Source organism: Thermobia domestica, chromosome 15, assembly GCF_964235325.1.
Source record: "Thermobia domestica chromosome 15, izTheDome1.hap1.1, whole genome shotgun sequence".
NCBI classification, from domain to species: Eukaryota; Metazoa; Arthropoda; class Insecta; order Zygentoma; family Lepismatidae; genus Thermobia; species Thermobia domestica.
This window is the reverse complement of record NC_137468.1, coordinates 141,323,559-141,341,127: the sequence shown is the minus strand read 5'-3', so window position 1 is coordinate 141,341,127 and position 17,569 is coordinate 141,323,559. Positions and strand designations below refer to the sequence as shown.

The 17,569-nt window shown below is 35.7% G+C and overlaps 1 protein-coding gene across 2 annotated transcripts in view; it reads left to right on the top strand.

Annotated features, from left to right (window-relative positions):
* Window positions 1–4,690, top strand: part of LOC145671273 (putative serine hydrolase) — a 35,511-nt gene extending 30,821 nt beyond the window's left edge. For both annotated transcript variants that reach the window (XM_081740213.1, XM_081740212.1), the window contains exon 3: window positions 622–4,690. In XM_081740213.1, coding sequence (XP_081596339.1) covers window positions 622–1,466 — 845 coding nt within the window. In that variant the 3' untranslated portion in view covers window positions 1,467–4,690. The remainder of the gene's footprint in view (window positions 1–621) is intronic.
* Window positions 4,691–17,569: the final 12,879 nt, after the last annotated feature.

Genomic DNA, 17,569 nt, shown 5'->3' with positions numbered 1-17,569 from the left:
ATGTCTCATTTTATTAAACTGTTTCAGTAACAGGTGAGTACAAAATATGAAACTAATGTGAATATAGATAGATATGGAACTAACGAAAATTGTCTGTGAAGCTTATTTTATCAAAATAAGGAACTCTAATTAAAATACAGATCGAGGAGACAAGAAACTGCATAATGAAATTTAAATTTGTAAAGAGCAAACTAGATTATTATTTGAGTAAGTGGTTAATTCCCGTACATCTTAACCCCATTAAATGTCTTTCTTACCTAATCTTTGACAGTGCTGGTAGTAGTCATCGGAAATTCGACGCTTAACATCATTTGTCAAAACATAAATTTAGAAACAATAATTTGGTAACAAAGTTTCCCTAATCAAACAATATCCAGACCTTTCGTTATCACTATCAAAATATAAGATATTTGAAATTGTCGTTTACTTCGTTGCTATCGTTAATACAAATAAAATAGCCTTGTTTTCTCTGCTCTTGAAAATGACATTTATCAATAACATAGACCTTCCTGTGTAGATTGTGTTAGTGATCTCAGGAATGTTTTCAAAGAAACTATTTCTAATTTGTCCTGTATGAAGCATGAAGCAGTTTTACAATATATATTTATAATTTTATTTCAGCCAAGTGGTGGGGACCAACAGATGTCCAGCCTCTGCTAGGTATCCACGGCTGGCAAGATAATTGTGCTACGTTTGATACGCTGGCGCCTCTCCTTTCGCCCTCCATAGGGTTGCTGGCCATCGATTGCCCAGGGCATGGCATGTCGTCACATTTTCCTCCTGGGCATGGTTATACGGGACATGGTGCTGACGTAATTCGTAGGATTCAAGATATCTTCAAGTGGGAAAAAGTGTGCTTACTTGGACATTCAATGGGTAGTAATTATGGGTTTATCTACTCGTCGCTTTTTCCACAGTATGTAGAATTATTAATTCAAATAGATTGTGTAAAACCACCGTCGATATGCTCGAAATTTGTGAAAAACATTGGAACTGTGCAAGACAAATTTCTTCGTGTATCTGAGAAACTGCAGAAAGGAGAAGCGCCTGCTTATACATACGATGAAATTGTCGAGCTCATGTATAAAGGAAGTTTTGAGTCTCCTAGTAGAGAAGCTTGCAAAATATTGTTACGAAGAGGAATGTTGAAGTGTTCAGATACTGAAGACAAATATTACTTTTCTCGTGATCCAAGGCTGAAGGTATCTGCGTTTCCATTGTTATCGCATGATATGTATATGATATTAGCATCACGGATAACTTGTGCAGTGCTCAATATTCGGGCACAACCTGGAATGAGATTTGAAAAACCAGAATATTATTACGAGACTTTGCATGTGATTAAAAAGTCCGCTTCTAGATTCGAGTTTCATGAAGTCGAAGGTACTCACCACGTGCACTTAAATAATCCTGAAAGAGTAGCACCAATTATTAATAATTTCCTTGAAAGTTGTGGAAAAACGTAATTTTAACACTTGTATTACATATCCATTGTTGCCGAGAAAAGTATAATATTAATAACCAGCATTATTGCCATGAAGAATTAATAATATTAATATAGCATGTGTTATACAGAATATTCGAAACTTCCTACACGAATGGAATCACGGCCAGCATTTAGAAGATGTTCCTATAAATATATCTATAAAAATAGTATAAACCAGATTCGTTTTTCACTTACAGCTTTCACAATATATAAGAAAACACTGTATTTAAGACTGCATGAAGCAAACAGTAATGACCAGAGTTAGGGCATTTACGGGAAATTTTCGTAGGAAAAAAGGAAGGGAAACAGTTCTTTAAAAAAGGCGAAAAAATAGCAAAAATGGTGCTTTTCTTTTTTTTTTCTATTTTTACATTAAACAACTTAGAAACAATTATGTACATTTCCATTAGATAATACATTTCATTATAGTCTTCCCCAGTAGTCTAGAATCTAGCGCGTGCACTTGTGGTGCACGTAGTCCTGGGTTCGATCCCCAGCGAGAGAGCACAAAAAAATAATTCTACAATCACTCATTATCATTAATCACCCGTCCCCTATAGCCTAAAGAGCATAACTGTGGGACGTTAAATTAAAATTTTGTTTCAATGATCTCATTATGTATTATCTATATAATGAGTGGGCTACGTACCTATATTATTTGTCATCTCAGAAAGGAAAACTCTATATAGCTGGTGCATTTGACAAGAGAAAGCAGCTCTAAGGTGTTAAATGTAACCCATTCTATTTAGAGGTAAAATGTCTTCGTAGATGCTAAAGCTGCTTCTTATACCCACATAAATATTGTGGGACAAACTTCATATTAAGTAAAAATGACAGCTCTAAATCTAGCAAATTCAACTTGAACACAGGGTGCCGTGGTGGCGTAGTGGTGGAGCGTTCATCTCTGGTGCATGGGGTCTTGGTTCGATCCCAGCTCGTGTCAGATGAACTTTGTGGTGAACAAACACCGTGTGCATGGGTTTTCTTGGGGTTCTCCCGTTTCCTTCCACTTTCTTCATTGCGCCATTTCATTCATTTCGCATCATCACCGTCTCTTTTAGCCTAACCGGCATAACTGTGGGACATAAAAGATTTCATTTCATTTTCATTTCGACTTGAACTCATTCCGAGCGTTCGGATTGCACTTTAAACTGTAGGTCCATGTCTCATATAGTCTCTATGCTGAAATGCACGATAAACTCCATTTACACCACCACTTCAAAGAAATTTAGATTTCTGTTTCTTTCTTTCTTGGACTTGTTCTTTCGATGTATTGAGCTGAAATGTGTGTTGGATCCGTCTCGGGGGATTTTTCTCCCTTCAGAAGTGATTTTTGAGTCGTAGACAGTGCATCGTATTACAATTCAATCAGCTTTAATGAATTCCTCCTTAAATTACTGCACAAGGGCGAAATAACTGGATTGTGCTATGGCGAGATGCTTTCCTAAATTGCGAAGGTGTAAATTTACGAACAATATCAGTAGATGAATATAGATTACATTACAGTTTAATACAAATAAAAACTCGCTTTAAGCCAGGAGCAATTGTACATAATATAAACAAATTGAAAGTGAAAATAGCGATTCTTGTATATAAGAGGTTGCTGCTTCTATTGTGTTATAAGCTAGGTAACAAAATAAATTAGCTGAAATTAAATACAAGTTTAGGTCACAATAATTGGAACAAAATTTTATGAAGTAGCATTGGAAAGAGAAAGGGGGAGGGAAAGGAAATTAGGGACAGATTAAGAGGATAAGGAGATAAAGGCCCTAAAAAGGGCAAAATGTGCTGGAAAAGTATTTCCATCTAGAAGCATTTGACACATTAGGTACCTTCGGAGAGCCCTTTTTTTTCTCCAACAGAAAAAGGTACGCACTTAAAAATCCTAACCCTAGTAGTGATTTCGGAGGAAGTGGTGTAGAATATTTTAATTCAGAGCATCGGAAATATTTCGTATGGGATTTTCCGTATTGATATGATGGATGGATCATTTATCTGGATACACCTTGTAACTTTTAAAGTAATAGATAAGAAAAACACTGAAATTTTGCACGTTAGAAATATCGATAGAAGGAAATTCTTCAGCGCTTTCTGCAATACCATTAGATTAACAGTGTTGTCAATCTAACATAAAGTTCTATTTTTCAAGGTCACTAGTATTTTTACTCTTATGTTCTTCTAATGTATTTTCCCATATATTCGAAACATTTTTTATAATTGTATCTGTGGAGGATATTCCATAACGACAAATTTTATAGGTAAATTGTAGTATTTCAGCTAAAGCACATACCTAGTCCATACATATTTTGTCAATAAATTCGGAACAGATGTACCAATTTGAGTAATTTTCTTTCGTTTAGAGAAAACGTAATTTTCTGTAAGTAACCATAAACTCTTTTCAAATTGGTCTATTTGTTTGGGAATTATTTAAAAAAAGAGAAATTTCAAGGTTTTGGTAGTGAGTGTACACATTAAGAAGCCTGAATGGGTCTAGCAGTTATTGCAAGAGAAAATACTGATCAGATTCGTTTAAAGCCTCTGATGTATTTGACTAAAGCACATAATAAATCTTTAAAGAAGCAAATAAAATAAACTATTTTACAATACGACTGCGTTGGGACAAACGAACTTGATCTATAGACTATGCATGAGAGATGTTCATGTTTCGATTGATAAGTTTTCGCTTTTAAACTTAAAAAGATTTACTTATAAATTGGAATAAAATTTCATGGGTGCCCCAAAAGTAGGTATACATCTCTGCATTGATCAAGTATAATATTCTAGCTTATGGGTTTATTTGCTTCTGCTGTTTCGGGCTTAAGATATAAGTAAAAAGACATTAAGAACAAATAATAAAGGAGCTAAGTCTACCTGTTTGATAACAATAAGAAATGATATGAAATACAGTGAACATATCAGTACGGGACCGTATACCTACTTTTGAGCCACCCTGTACGTAAACTATAAGAGGTAGGAACATTGCAAATATAGCATAAATTTTAGAAATTAGGATGAAGTTACTTACATATTATAGTACTACCACTCGGGCTTTGTTAGCTAACTTAAAACGGAAAAGCGAGAAGCTTAGTAACTTTATAATGTTTCTCTGTAAGCATGGGCGGAGCTATGGGAGCATTGCCCCCCAACTTTTTGACAAAAAATAAAAATGCCACCTACCAAGACCTGTCTAGGAAGTATTCAACAGGTCCGAGACCGACCAAAAGGTATGCTCCTCCCCCACTTCCCCAGCAGACAATTCCTAACTCCGCTTATAACCGTAAGTTTGATAGAAATAAAATTACGTATTTAATGGTTATGCCCTCAGAATCTGGTTTGTCTGCCCAGTGAGAAAAACTATAATTCTGATTCTAATGACGTATTTAAAAGCTGTATCAGTCTTCCAATTTTATTGAATCTACACTTACAGATAATTTGTGCTAATATATGTTTTCTGTTTATTTCTCATATGTATATATGTACTTTGATTCATTTGTTTGTAAATTAAGAATTGAAATGTGAAACCAACAAATGGTAAATATATTTTATGTTAAGTGATTACGTTAAGAGAAGAAAGTTTTGTTGCTTATTCATTCATTTTGTTGCTGTCGTTGTTTATTACAGTAATTTATTAATGTATAATTATATTTGTAATTTTAGTGCTGGAGTTGTGGTTGCTGGCCAACCGTACAATGTTATTGTTATTAATGCTTTACAAAAGTTCCTTTGAAATAAATAATGAATAATTTCACAGTACAAAGAATATTTTTGTACGAAAAATTGTAGATAGATAGACAAATGTTGTAATTTGTGTTGGGTTGAGTGGATTAATACTCGCTAAAAGAGTCGAGCATAATAAATCTACCTTTAACTCTCTCAACTTGGCCTTATTTATCCTTAAGTTGCAAGTTTATATATATTTATATATATATATATATATATATATATATATATATATATATATATATATATATATATTTGGTCTAGGAATTAATTCGTGCGGGTGGACAAGAGATGGCGCAACGAACGGAGCGTCCCACAGTTCCGTGTATCCACACATGTGTTGCAAAACCCTGTCATCGCGTATCGTTCGTAGTATAGGGCAGTGGATTAAAGCGTCAACAACACCAGTTTGTAGTTAAGTGAACATGGCGCAATTTGTGCCTGATAAAGTGTTTTTGCGGGGTGTCCTGCTGCATTACTTTAACATGCAGAAAAGTGCGACTGAAAGTCATCGTATTTTGGTGGAAGTGTATTGTGACCATGCTCTAGCTGAGCGAACGTGTCAGAAGTGGTTTGCACGGTTTAGAAGTGGTGATTTCGGCTTGGCAGACCAAGAGCGAGCTGGACAGCCAAAAAAATTTCAAGACGAAGAATTGACAGCATTGCTCGAGCAGGATTCGTGTCAAACGCAGGAACAACTTGCAGCAGCATTAGGCGTTGATCAAACAACAGTCTCCAAACGCTTGAAAGCCATGGGAATGATTCAAAAGATGTCACATTGGGTTCCACATGAATTGAAAGACAGAGACGTTGAAAGACGAAAAACCATTTGCGAATTGCTGCTTCAACGACAGAGCAGAAAGGGGTTTCTGCATCGAATTATTACGGGTGATGAGAAGTGGATCCATTACGAGAACCCTAAACGAAAAAAGGCCTGGGTGAAACCAGGTGAACCAGGTCCATCACAACCAAAACGAGATATTCACTGTGCAAAGGTTATGCTGTGCATATGGTGGGATATGAAAGGTGTGGTGTACTATGAGCTGCTGCAACCGGGTGAAACTATAAATGGAGAACGTTATCGACGACAATTAATGCGTTTGAAGCAAGCTCTGGCCAGAACACGACCAGAATGGGAGAACAGACATGATAAACTTATTGTTCAACATGATAACGCTCGCCCACATGTCGCAAAACCGGTCAAAACCTATTTAGAAAATGTCGAATGGGAAGTTTTACCCCACCCGCCGTATTCACCAGACGTTGCTCATTCGGACTACTACTTGTTCGATTGCATGAACAACGATTTGATTGGACAGCGGTTTACTTCTTCAGAAGATATCGAAACATGGGTCTCTGACTGGATCGCTTCCAAGGATGAGGACTTCTTTCGCCACGGAATCCGTACATTGCCTGACAGATGGGCGAAAGTGGTGGCTAGCGATGGACAATATTTTTCTTAAGGTATTTATGTATGTTGTGTTTGTACTACAGCTTCAATGTGTGCGTACCAACCGCACGAATTAATTCCTAGACCAAATATATATAAGGTATTTTTAAGTATAGTCCCATTCTCAATAGAAACAAACCTAGTGAAGATAGTGCCATACATTTTTTTTTTTTTGGTATTTCCTGTGTACACATTAAGCAACTTTTCTACGTAGTTACCATGTTTGTTTAAACATGTATTATAGCGTTCGACAAGTTTTTGTATGCCCACATCATTGAAATCATTCGCCTGTGACCTAACCCAATCTTCAACTATTGTTTTCACGTCTTCATCGGTGTCAAACCGCTGATCGGCAAGAAACTGCTTCAGGTAGAGGAACAGATGATAATCGCCCGGCGCATGGTCCGGGCATGGGTGGTCCAGTAGCTCCCAACCAGTAATTCTTGAGTTTGAGCAACAAAATGAGAACGTGCATTATCATGCAGCTACAAACCACGAGATAGCAGTAGACCACGGCGCTTGAGATGTATAGCACGTAGAAGCTTTCTCAAGGTCACGCAGTTCGCAGCGGAGTTGATGATTGTTCTTCGTGGCAAAAACTCAACTAACTGGACACCATAGCGATCTCAGAATAAAGTAGCCATACGTTACGTGTAGATATTCATTGACTTTCACTTTAAAGTGGATATGTTGTGTGTCATCATTCCATTGATTGCCGCTTAGATGGTCGAGTCATGTGGAACACCTATACTTCGTCCAACCCATGCTAATATAGTCCAACAGTTGATCTCTTTTCTCACTGTTGACACGTTCCTTACTGTCAAAAATCGATCTTATTTCACACTTGGCGGGATATTCAATTTGACGATACATTTCAACAGCCCACTGCAGCTAATGTCGCGTCATGCCAACAGCAAGGTGGGAGAATCGCGGGTGCACATTTCGACAGAAACAACAAACATAGCCAATAGCCACAGTGAGAATAACGGTTGAAGAGTAACTTCAGTCACAGGCGTGTGATTTGTACGATGTGGGCATACAAAAACTTGTCGAATACTATGATAAATGTTTAAACAAACATGGTAAGTATGTAGAAAAATAGCTAAATAACAGAGGAAATAATCAAAAATGTATGGCAGTGTACTTATAAAATAACCCTAATATACGAGGGCAAGTCAAAAATTATCTACACTTTTCATTCTATAGTTTATTTACATGAAGCTACAGTATATTATGCACATCATTTTTCTACGTAATCTCCCTCCTTATCAATGCACTTGGCCCAACGGTCAACGAGCTTACGTATTCCTTCCAAATAAAAGGTTTTCGGTTGATCGCGAAGCCACTTTTGCACCGCATTTTGCACGTCTAAATCTGAGGCAAATCGGCGACCACGCAAAGCATCCTTGAGTGGCCCAAACAAGTGAAAGTCAAATAGAGCTAGCTCTGAGCTGTAGGGAGGGTGTTCCAATAACTCAACTTTCAGCTTGTTGATGGTTTCAATATGTGATGAGCCGTGTGTGGCCGTGCTTTGTCATGCAACTACAAAACTTTCTTCGACAACAAATCTCGGCGTTTGTTGCGAATTTTCGGCTTCAGGTTCTTTTCCAACATTCCACGCACTGTTGATCTTCTTTCCCTTTTCCATGAACTCTGCCATTATGAGCCCCTATGAGTCCCAAAACATTAACATAACCCTTCCTGCGGATAGCTCAGTCTTGAATTTTTTTTTTTCGTCGGAGATCCAGGATGTTTCCACTGCACATACTGACGCTTTGATTCTGGCTTATAGTGATGAACCCATGTTTCATCGCCGGTGACTATTCTGCTTAAAAATGCATCACCTTCGTTGTTGAAGCGAGTGAGTAAGCGTTGACAGACCCTAACACGAGTGAGCTTGTGTTCTGCAGTAAGCTTTCTTGGAACCCACCGTGCACAGACTTCATGAAAACCGAGCTCGTCGTGGATGATTTCATGGGCAGAGCCATGACTGATGTTCAAAGCAGCTGCTACCTTATCGATAGTGATTCGCTTATTCGCCAGAACCATCTCTCGAGCTTGCTCAATGTTGTCATCTGTAGTGGAGGTTGATGGCCGTCCTGCTCCCTCTTCACGCGTTACACTTGTTCGACCATTTTAAAACTTCTTGAGCCAGAAAAGCACAGTTCTACATGATAGTGCACTTCGCTCATATTGCGATATTGCGATGATAGTCTGCGATTAATGTCTGACCATTTGACACCCTCCGACCAGAGGAATCGGATCACTGCTCGTTGTTCCTCTTTGGTGAAAACTTCTAATGGAGCAGCCATGATATATCTACAACAGAAGGAAGAAAAATGGAGGAATCACACTTTCACAGCATTACCACAATAGTATAACAATAAAATATGCGAGGACAGAAGACAAAGTGCGCAATGTAAGAAAAGTTATGACAAAGGTGTAGGTAATTTTTGACTTGCCCTCGAATAATTTTAATTTATGTTCTTGCAGGAAAGGGAAATTCCATAATTTCAGTCTACAGAAGTGAAATGTCTGTCGCTAATCTTAACAAAGCATCAACTCAAATTATGGGAATTCTACACTCCCGCTCTCACCCTAACATCTATTTCGATCGTTAGAAATTTTATGATTAAAACATAATACACATTTACCTAATATCACTCCCAAGTTTTAAATTTCTGAAATAAATGGTTGGTGAGTTCAGCCGCGAATGTGTGCTTTCGTTTAGAAAACGGCACCTTTCTTTAAAACAACGTGTTATCGCAGCCGTATATGGGGTAACGTAGTATTTTGTTTTGAAGTAAAGAGTTCAAATAGCGAAAGAAAATTTACATCAGTTTAATTCGCTTCCACGTATGGCAGGGGTAACAGGGATTTTTAAACAGGTGAGTAACCACAGCCCTACATGGATTGGTTATGCAGCTAGTAAAACCATCAAACATTATGCAAATTCTGTACATCATTCGAAGTTATTTATATTTGTAACGAAGAATTGTATTCCTAGAATCATAACATATTCTCCATTCTCTCCTACTAAAAGATACTACAGTTTCATTTCTATAAAAATAATACACTATGATGTAGCTTTGCACTACATTCTCTCGTTTTTTGGTGGATGTATTAACCTTTTCGGGACGTACTCGCACAAGTACCAACTCCAATCACTATAATTATATATTTTGAAGTTGTATTTTATTTCATCGGCCTGGGACGGCTCGCTACAATTTTGCGGGTTACATAAATCGTACAAATGCGTCAATCCCATACGAGCGTGTGTACATGTTTCGTTTGCGGTTGAAGTTTGGTGGGAGGTTAAACAAAGAAAATTTATTAAAAACATTTTTTTACTGTCATGTTATCTTTATTTTGGCTTTAAATATAGTGGTGACAGTAACTAACAAATACTATACTTTATGTTAATCTGAACAACTTACAGGTTAAAAATTGTGCACCATCACAATCGTGCGGGTTAGGTCTAAACTCTCCCAAAAGTGCTGTGTAAGTGCTTTGTTCTTCTATTCAATAGTTTCTGCTCTGTTCAATAATTACTAGAGATAATGGCCCATTTCCGTAAGAAATTGGTTATTGATGTAGATATTATTCCAGTTACGTGGCGATAACTCTGAAATAAGTGACTTCAGCGATGACGAAGACCGACACCCAGTCTTACATTTGTCATACACCAACAGTGGATTGGTAATTCTAGTGCTGAAAGTGGTGCTAAGGCAGAGGCCAATGAACAAGCAGGTGCTAGGAATGATGTAACCAAAAATTAGACCTGTCAGGAACCCTGCCATAGTCCAAAAAAAATCGTAACACGATACCTACGAAGAAAGCGCCAAGAAAAAATCGCACTTGAACGAAGGTGAAGTTTCAAGCAAAAGATATCCCAGGCAGGGGCGTCATTTAGGAGGGGCATTTGCCCCCCCCCCCATGAGTTTGAGATTTATATAGATTTTATCAATAAAATAGTAGTAAGTCAGTAAAAAACGCGAAATTTTACTTATATTAAGGGGCCTTCCCCTCCCCCCCCAAAGCCAAATCTGAAATGGCGATACTGATCCCAGGTCCGCTGGATACAACTAGAATTCAGGTAAAGTTCTTGCACCATTTCTAATTTAAATTAGTCTGTTTTTTGAGAGCCAGTGTTTTTATTGTCGTTGTTTAATAGACACCAAATAAAGAAACATTTTAGATAAGACATCGACAAAGACAATGAACAACCAACTCAAGCAAAGAAGACCATGTTGTTCAGCGCACCCAATAAAATGTCTTGTGATAAGACCATCAACCTGAATTCAACGACATTCGCATCACCACGAATGTGTGATATAGATGGATGCAGTAATAGATCAAAATTACGATGTGATAAATGTAATGTAATGTCTGTCAAAAAAGAAATTTTTAGTAGCTTCCATAAAAAGTAATTTCTGTAACAAAAGAACAGGCTTTGGAAATGTCAAATAAAAGCATTTCCCTTCAATCGTTGATTATATATTTTAACCGACTTGTTTTATCAGCCAATTTCTACCAGTTTTGTAATTGATTCGTTAAGGCCTAGCCCTCACGATCGTGCGGGTCACTTACTTTTGTACATTACTGATTGGGCCGAACCCGCACGATCGTGAGGGTCCCATTTCTTGCAAGGGGCCAGGAAAAAAATTTAAACTTTTTTGGTCTTTACTAGAACATTGTTTACTATAGTACAGTGCAAAATATTTATTAAAATTTTTCACGTCCGGAAAGGGTTAAAGTTGTTCCATTAGCAGTGCTGCTAAGGGTCCCAAATGTGTTACGTAGTCATTAAATTCATGCTCAAAAACGCTCACGTTTCTCCAATACATTTAATGTATTTGCAAATAGTAATAATCATAATGGGAATTCTGCATGAAGCGTACCCTCTTCAACCATGCAATAGCTGTTTCTCACCCCTTTTAACTCTTAGCAGTCCATCCAGATAGCTAAACCACCCTCTCTTCGATGTTTTAAGTCAAAATATGAGGAATTTTTGCAGGTACGAATGTGCAATAGGGATTTCTAGATGCCAGTCATAACCAAGAAACGTGTATCTCGGAAACGTTGTGAAATATTCCAAAATAATTACGAACATCATCCCTTGGGATTATAACTCATCAAAACATACATATACCAAATTTCAATTCTCTACGACAACTTTGATGTAACTCAAACCAAAATTAAACAATAGAACCAAAAATCGTCAAAATTCGAAAACGGTACCACAGTGCATAAAATAAGATATAACTAGGCGACAAAAGTGTCGCCTAGTAGCGAGCTAGTGTCACCCAGTGAACAGCCATAATGCGGGCCAATCGATATCTTCGAGAAAAATTTCAGTTACTTTTTGTTTGTTTGTTTGCAAAAGAGTATGTACAATTACCCATAAAAGTGGACTACATTTACAAAAAGTTGGACTTCAGGGAGACATGAAAGGCACAAAAGAAATATATGTATTGGAAATTTGCACGTGTTTATCTGGAATCCTCACAGTTATGAACACTATGCTTATTCATTTCAATTATAAGCAGAAGCACATGAGCAGTCACCCTCCCACACAATAAATTAAACAATATATATATATATATATATATATATATATATTTACAGCGCATACCAAATCTCTACCTTAAAGGTAGATGAAGCAGAAGATTATTTCACTACACCCATGTACTCACACTGAATACACACGCGCAGACGATATTTGGTAGAGCAGTAGTACCATCTGCACAAAAATTGCAGAAGTTACACGAGAGTCCCGTTCTTACTTTAATGGAACAAGGACAGTAGCGGATCTAGGCCGGAGCCGGGGGCCCTAGGCCCCCAGTTTTTTGAGCGACAAAAATAATTTTAAGTTTTTATTTATATATTTATAATAAACTCATCATGTACCTATCATAGTCTGGGTCTGGCTGCCCCCCCCCCTCCGTTTTTCCCTTCTAGATCCGCCTCTGAACAAGGACCATACCCTTGTATTATATAATATAATAAGTGAATTATTACTTAGTACATAAAGTTTTTTATTAACATGGAACAAAATGGCCAATTAAAATAATATTTTTTATTGTGAATATTTTGTACGTGGAAGGTGAGAGAATAGTTAAAGCATTTAAAAATAAGAATAACATGAGGCCAAGGTTGTGTTAACTAAAAGATAAACTCTCCCACAACAAGCTATAACATAACACCGAGCTAACTTTAATATGTGCATTTGTAATTTGAAGTATTGTTGGCAAAAAAAAAAAAAAAAAAAAAAGTTAAAAACAAAATATTTGATGTTGTTTTGGTAGACAAATACACGGATTTTTCAAAACTAAACAAAAAAAACAACATTTATATTAATATACATAACAATAATATCAAAAAGCTATAATTTAAACATTTTAAAATTTAAAAATAAAGTGCCAACTAGTTGTAACAAACAAAAACATTTTCAAATATATAAAAAAAAATTATAAACCAAAAATTATTTTTTCAAAATCAATCATTCATTCGGCTTTCACCATTTCAAATTCACTTCGTTCCGTTCAAAGCTTTAACATAAAGTCTCTAAGTAGCTGTTGTTAGAACATTAAGTATAAACTCAAAAAAATATATATAACTAATGTATGGTATAATATAACAAGTTCAAATTATCTATTAGCAATTTACATGCTTTTGTAGTTATTATATGCTTCTTTCTTTAGTACCATAATATATTTATGCATTTAACTTATAACTATGTATAATTATTTCTTTTATTCTAAATATTAATTAATTACATTATGCATTCTTCTTATTATTTTTATTCAGTTTCTTTTATTTTACTATCTATCACATCTAAATAAAATGTCATAAATCTTTTGGGTAATGGTCTCCATGTAACAAACAATACACTATAACTCTAATCCCACTATACTACCCGTTCCATTATTATGTTATACTTTACCCTTTACAAAAATCAATTTCATATATTATATATATATTATATATATTACTTGTGAACTAGAAGAAGGATTGCTCAATAACGATAATGCTACAAATGATGATGAAGATGACCCATCTTATTTTGCCTTGCAAGCTCTTCCCCAAAGACGTGCTGTCAACTCCCTTGTCCTCACTAACAAGGAGAAGGCAGACTTTAGTAAGTGAACTTCGGGGCCAGTTTTTGCGAGGTGGTAGTGCACATTTACACAGTTAATATTACACACTGGGAGAGAGCAATGACCAAAAATAACGGAGAAAAACCGTCTTAAAGTTTTCTACTTGCCGCATCGTAAGACGCGCAAACTTATCAAGTGACGGCGTGGCAGAGTGAGAAGAACCTGAGACTTAAGTGCAAAGGGTCCCGGGTTTGATTCTCATTCGAGTCAAAATTTTATTTTCGTTTTTAGCTTCAGCCAATAAAGTAGCCATTTGCAACTATAAGCAAAATATTAACCCACTAATCCCCAGTGTATCACAGGTGTCACATTGATTTCCTGTTGACCTTATAAAGTTAGTTTCAAACGTTTTACACGAATACCCAATGTACTTTATAAGCCACACATAAAACTTTGTAGCAAGCTTTGTTTCGTTCCTTTTCTTTAGGTTTTAGCAATTCAACTTTTCTTGTGGCTCATGGAGTTCTCGAACGCCTTTCAGTTTACGGATATATTTTATTTATTCCTAAGATAAGTATTTAACTCCCTAATAATTTATTTTTCCTGTATCTAAAAGGGTCAATAATTACTCTTTTAAAATAGTAATTGTTCATGTACTAAATTGAAGTTGTAAACTACGTCTGTTCCTCGCTGAGTCACAAGTGTCACATTGGGTTTCCAATTCATTCAAAAACACTTTTCTGGACATTTCTGTTATCTAAGACCCTCATTTAGTGAACCATAAAGTTTTGTTCAAAAATTCTTACTTGAACAATGTTTGGGTTTTTGTGGGTTAATTCACCATATGTTTATAATGTTTTAAAACAATAGAAATGTCCAATCACTTATAAAATCTTTCAATGTTCCATGTTAACTAGGAACAAAATTTAATCTCTTCCGTAAATATTATTGTTACCGCAATCGTTGTGTAAAAATGTTCTTGAAACTTCGTGTCTACATATGTTGACAGTGTGCGAATTACAAGGGGAATTAGGGGGAAATCTCCTTTGGTTATAGCAACAACCAGTATTAGCAAAGATTTCCCCCTCAACTCCTTTGTAACTCGCACACTGTCAACAGATGTAGACACGAAGCGTCAAGAACATTTATTACACAACGACTGTCGTAACCATAACATAACTCGTTATATCAGTATATTTACGGAATAGATTAAATTTTCTTGCTAGTTAACATGGAGCATTGAAAGATTTTACAAGTGATTGAAAATTTTTATTATTTTAATACATTATAAACATATGGTGAATTAATATTTTCTTATAGTTACAAATCTCTACTTTATTGCTTGAAGGAAGAAACGAAAATAAAAGTTTGACTCGAATGGGAATCGAACCTGGGACCTTTTGCACTTGAGTCTCAGGTTCTTATCTCTACCACGCTGTCACTTGAAAGTTCGTGCGTCTTACGATACATGCGGCGAGTAGAAAGCTTTAAGACGGTTTTTCTCGGTTATTTTTGGCCATTGCGCTCTCCCAGTTTGTAATATTAACTGTGTAAATGTACAAAAACTGGCCCCGAAGTTCTCTTACCAAAGTCTGCCTTCTCCTTGTAAGAGATGCTGGTCCGCAATAAGGACAGTAGTGTTATTGAGTTGCAAATAATTTATTTCCAAAATATTTTATGATGAGCAACAAGGCATCCTGAATTCAATAAATGCATTCATCGAGGCAAGAAGCATGAATAAAGTAACTCAAGCAGCACACGTCCAAGTTGAAAATTTATTTGGAAAAAGTGCAGTTTCTTCTTTCACAAACGATATTATAAGTTTATTTGGTGCTGAAAAACTTCATATTCCTTTGAATTTGAGTAACTCCACGTCAAATTTAAAGGTGTCCACATCGCACTCTGTATTTTCAAAATTGGTGCAGCCTTGTTGTTTGCAAAATTTGTTTGACTCCACATAACGCTGGACCCGAGAAAGCAGTATCAGTTCATACAATATTGAAAGTAAAGCAGTCGAGTTATTCCAGGGAAGCTCTAAATTCAAGAACGTCTATTGCTCTTAATGGTGTTGGAACAGCATTTTATGATCCTAGGCCTGCTGTGGCAAAATTTTTATAAACTAAAGACAGAAAAGAAAATCTTCCAGATGCGGAGTTATATAAGGACCAAGAATATATCAAGATTCCCCCCCCCCAAAGATAGCCACATATAATGTGAAAGCTCTTGTGTGATATGCTACACGTACTTTAACTGAGTCATATTTTAGTTCTAAAGCTAGTTATTCAGATTTGATTGAGATTTTTCGAAATCAAAGAGTTCAAAAATTTTGCTTTTAATGTTTTGTAAAAGCATTATCATGAATTCTGATGTTCAATATATATTTGCTGTCTGTTATATGTAACCGTTACATTGATATGTTGCAATGATTCTATATGTGATATTAATGCTTTAACATACTTTATTGCATGTGTTCTTTAAATGTCATCAAGTATAGTGGTCAATGACCAAAGTTAATGATCTCACTGCAATTAGCTGACTAGATTCAGTGCCGCTAAATTTATTATGATGACTTCTTCACTAATAGAATCTATCGTTGTAATCTGAAAATAAGGCGTTCAGATAACGTTACTTAGCCTCTGCGATGCTAGTAAAATGACGTCGGAGCGATGATTTTAACGTTCTTTCTCTATAGCCTCTACTCTGTTGATTATTATCACACCGGAGCGCGGAGTGGTGATGTGTTTTACCCGTCAAGTGCTTGATCAGTAACTCACTTTTAGCGCGGAAAGTATTAATAACGTGGTGTAGAATAACAAAAAGCATGAACTTGCATATAGAAAATTAAATATATCGCCAATATCCAATTTTAGTCAACATAATCTCATTTTGTAATTAGTAAGTGAAGTTGCTCTGATATCTGCTTAGAAGTTCTCAGTTACACGTATTTGTTCACTGTTTACTATGAATAAAAGAAATAAGATATGTATATTCATAAGTTTATATAAGTTCAGTACCTGTGTTAAATTCATAAAATAATAATGTATATTTTACTTAAATTCCTTAATCTATTTCTTTATTTGCTTACTTTAATTCTGCTTCGTACTTGTCACATCTGTTATTTGCAAAAGGCTTTACGGAAAATGCAAAATTGTGTATTAAAGAGTAAATTCAAAATTTTGTTATGCCATCGAAGTATGAAAGAACAGTAGGTAGACTACGTAGAAAAAGAAATCAGTATTTATTATATGCTGTTTCGAAATTTTTATTTGGTAAATAAAACCATTGAATTTGATTTATGTGCGAATCATTGTTTTAATCATTACTTCTCTTTCAGCATTTGTTTTGGCCCATCGTGATTACTTTTAGTACCGTACTTTATATCGCCAGTCATCTTTAGATTATGATTTTGATAACGTTATATGCTAATATTTCACTACCTAATTAATTATTTTTAAGTTTCTGTTTCTACTATGTTTCATTATTTCATTTTAAATATTGTGAATTTCATTCTCGTTAGATTTCATACAAAAACTAGTCTTCATAGATAAAAATATGGAACTTAGAAGTACTAAGGTTTTAATACGACAGTAACCATTAATAATTAAGCCCACTAAAGATTAAATTATACATTAAGGACAGTGACACTTATACTTTATAAAATATACTACAGAAAGTGTGGTACTAAATGTGACATTCATTGTTCACATGTTCCTTCCAGGCGATGCGACTTGAATTGTGACACAAAAGGTTGGCGTGTAACGAGGCCTTACAAAGACCTTTAAACTGATACCTCATATCATGATGCAAGCTGTT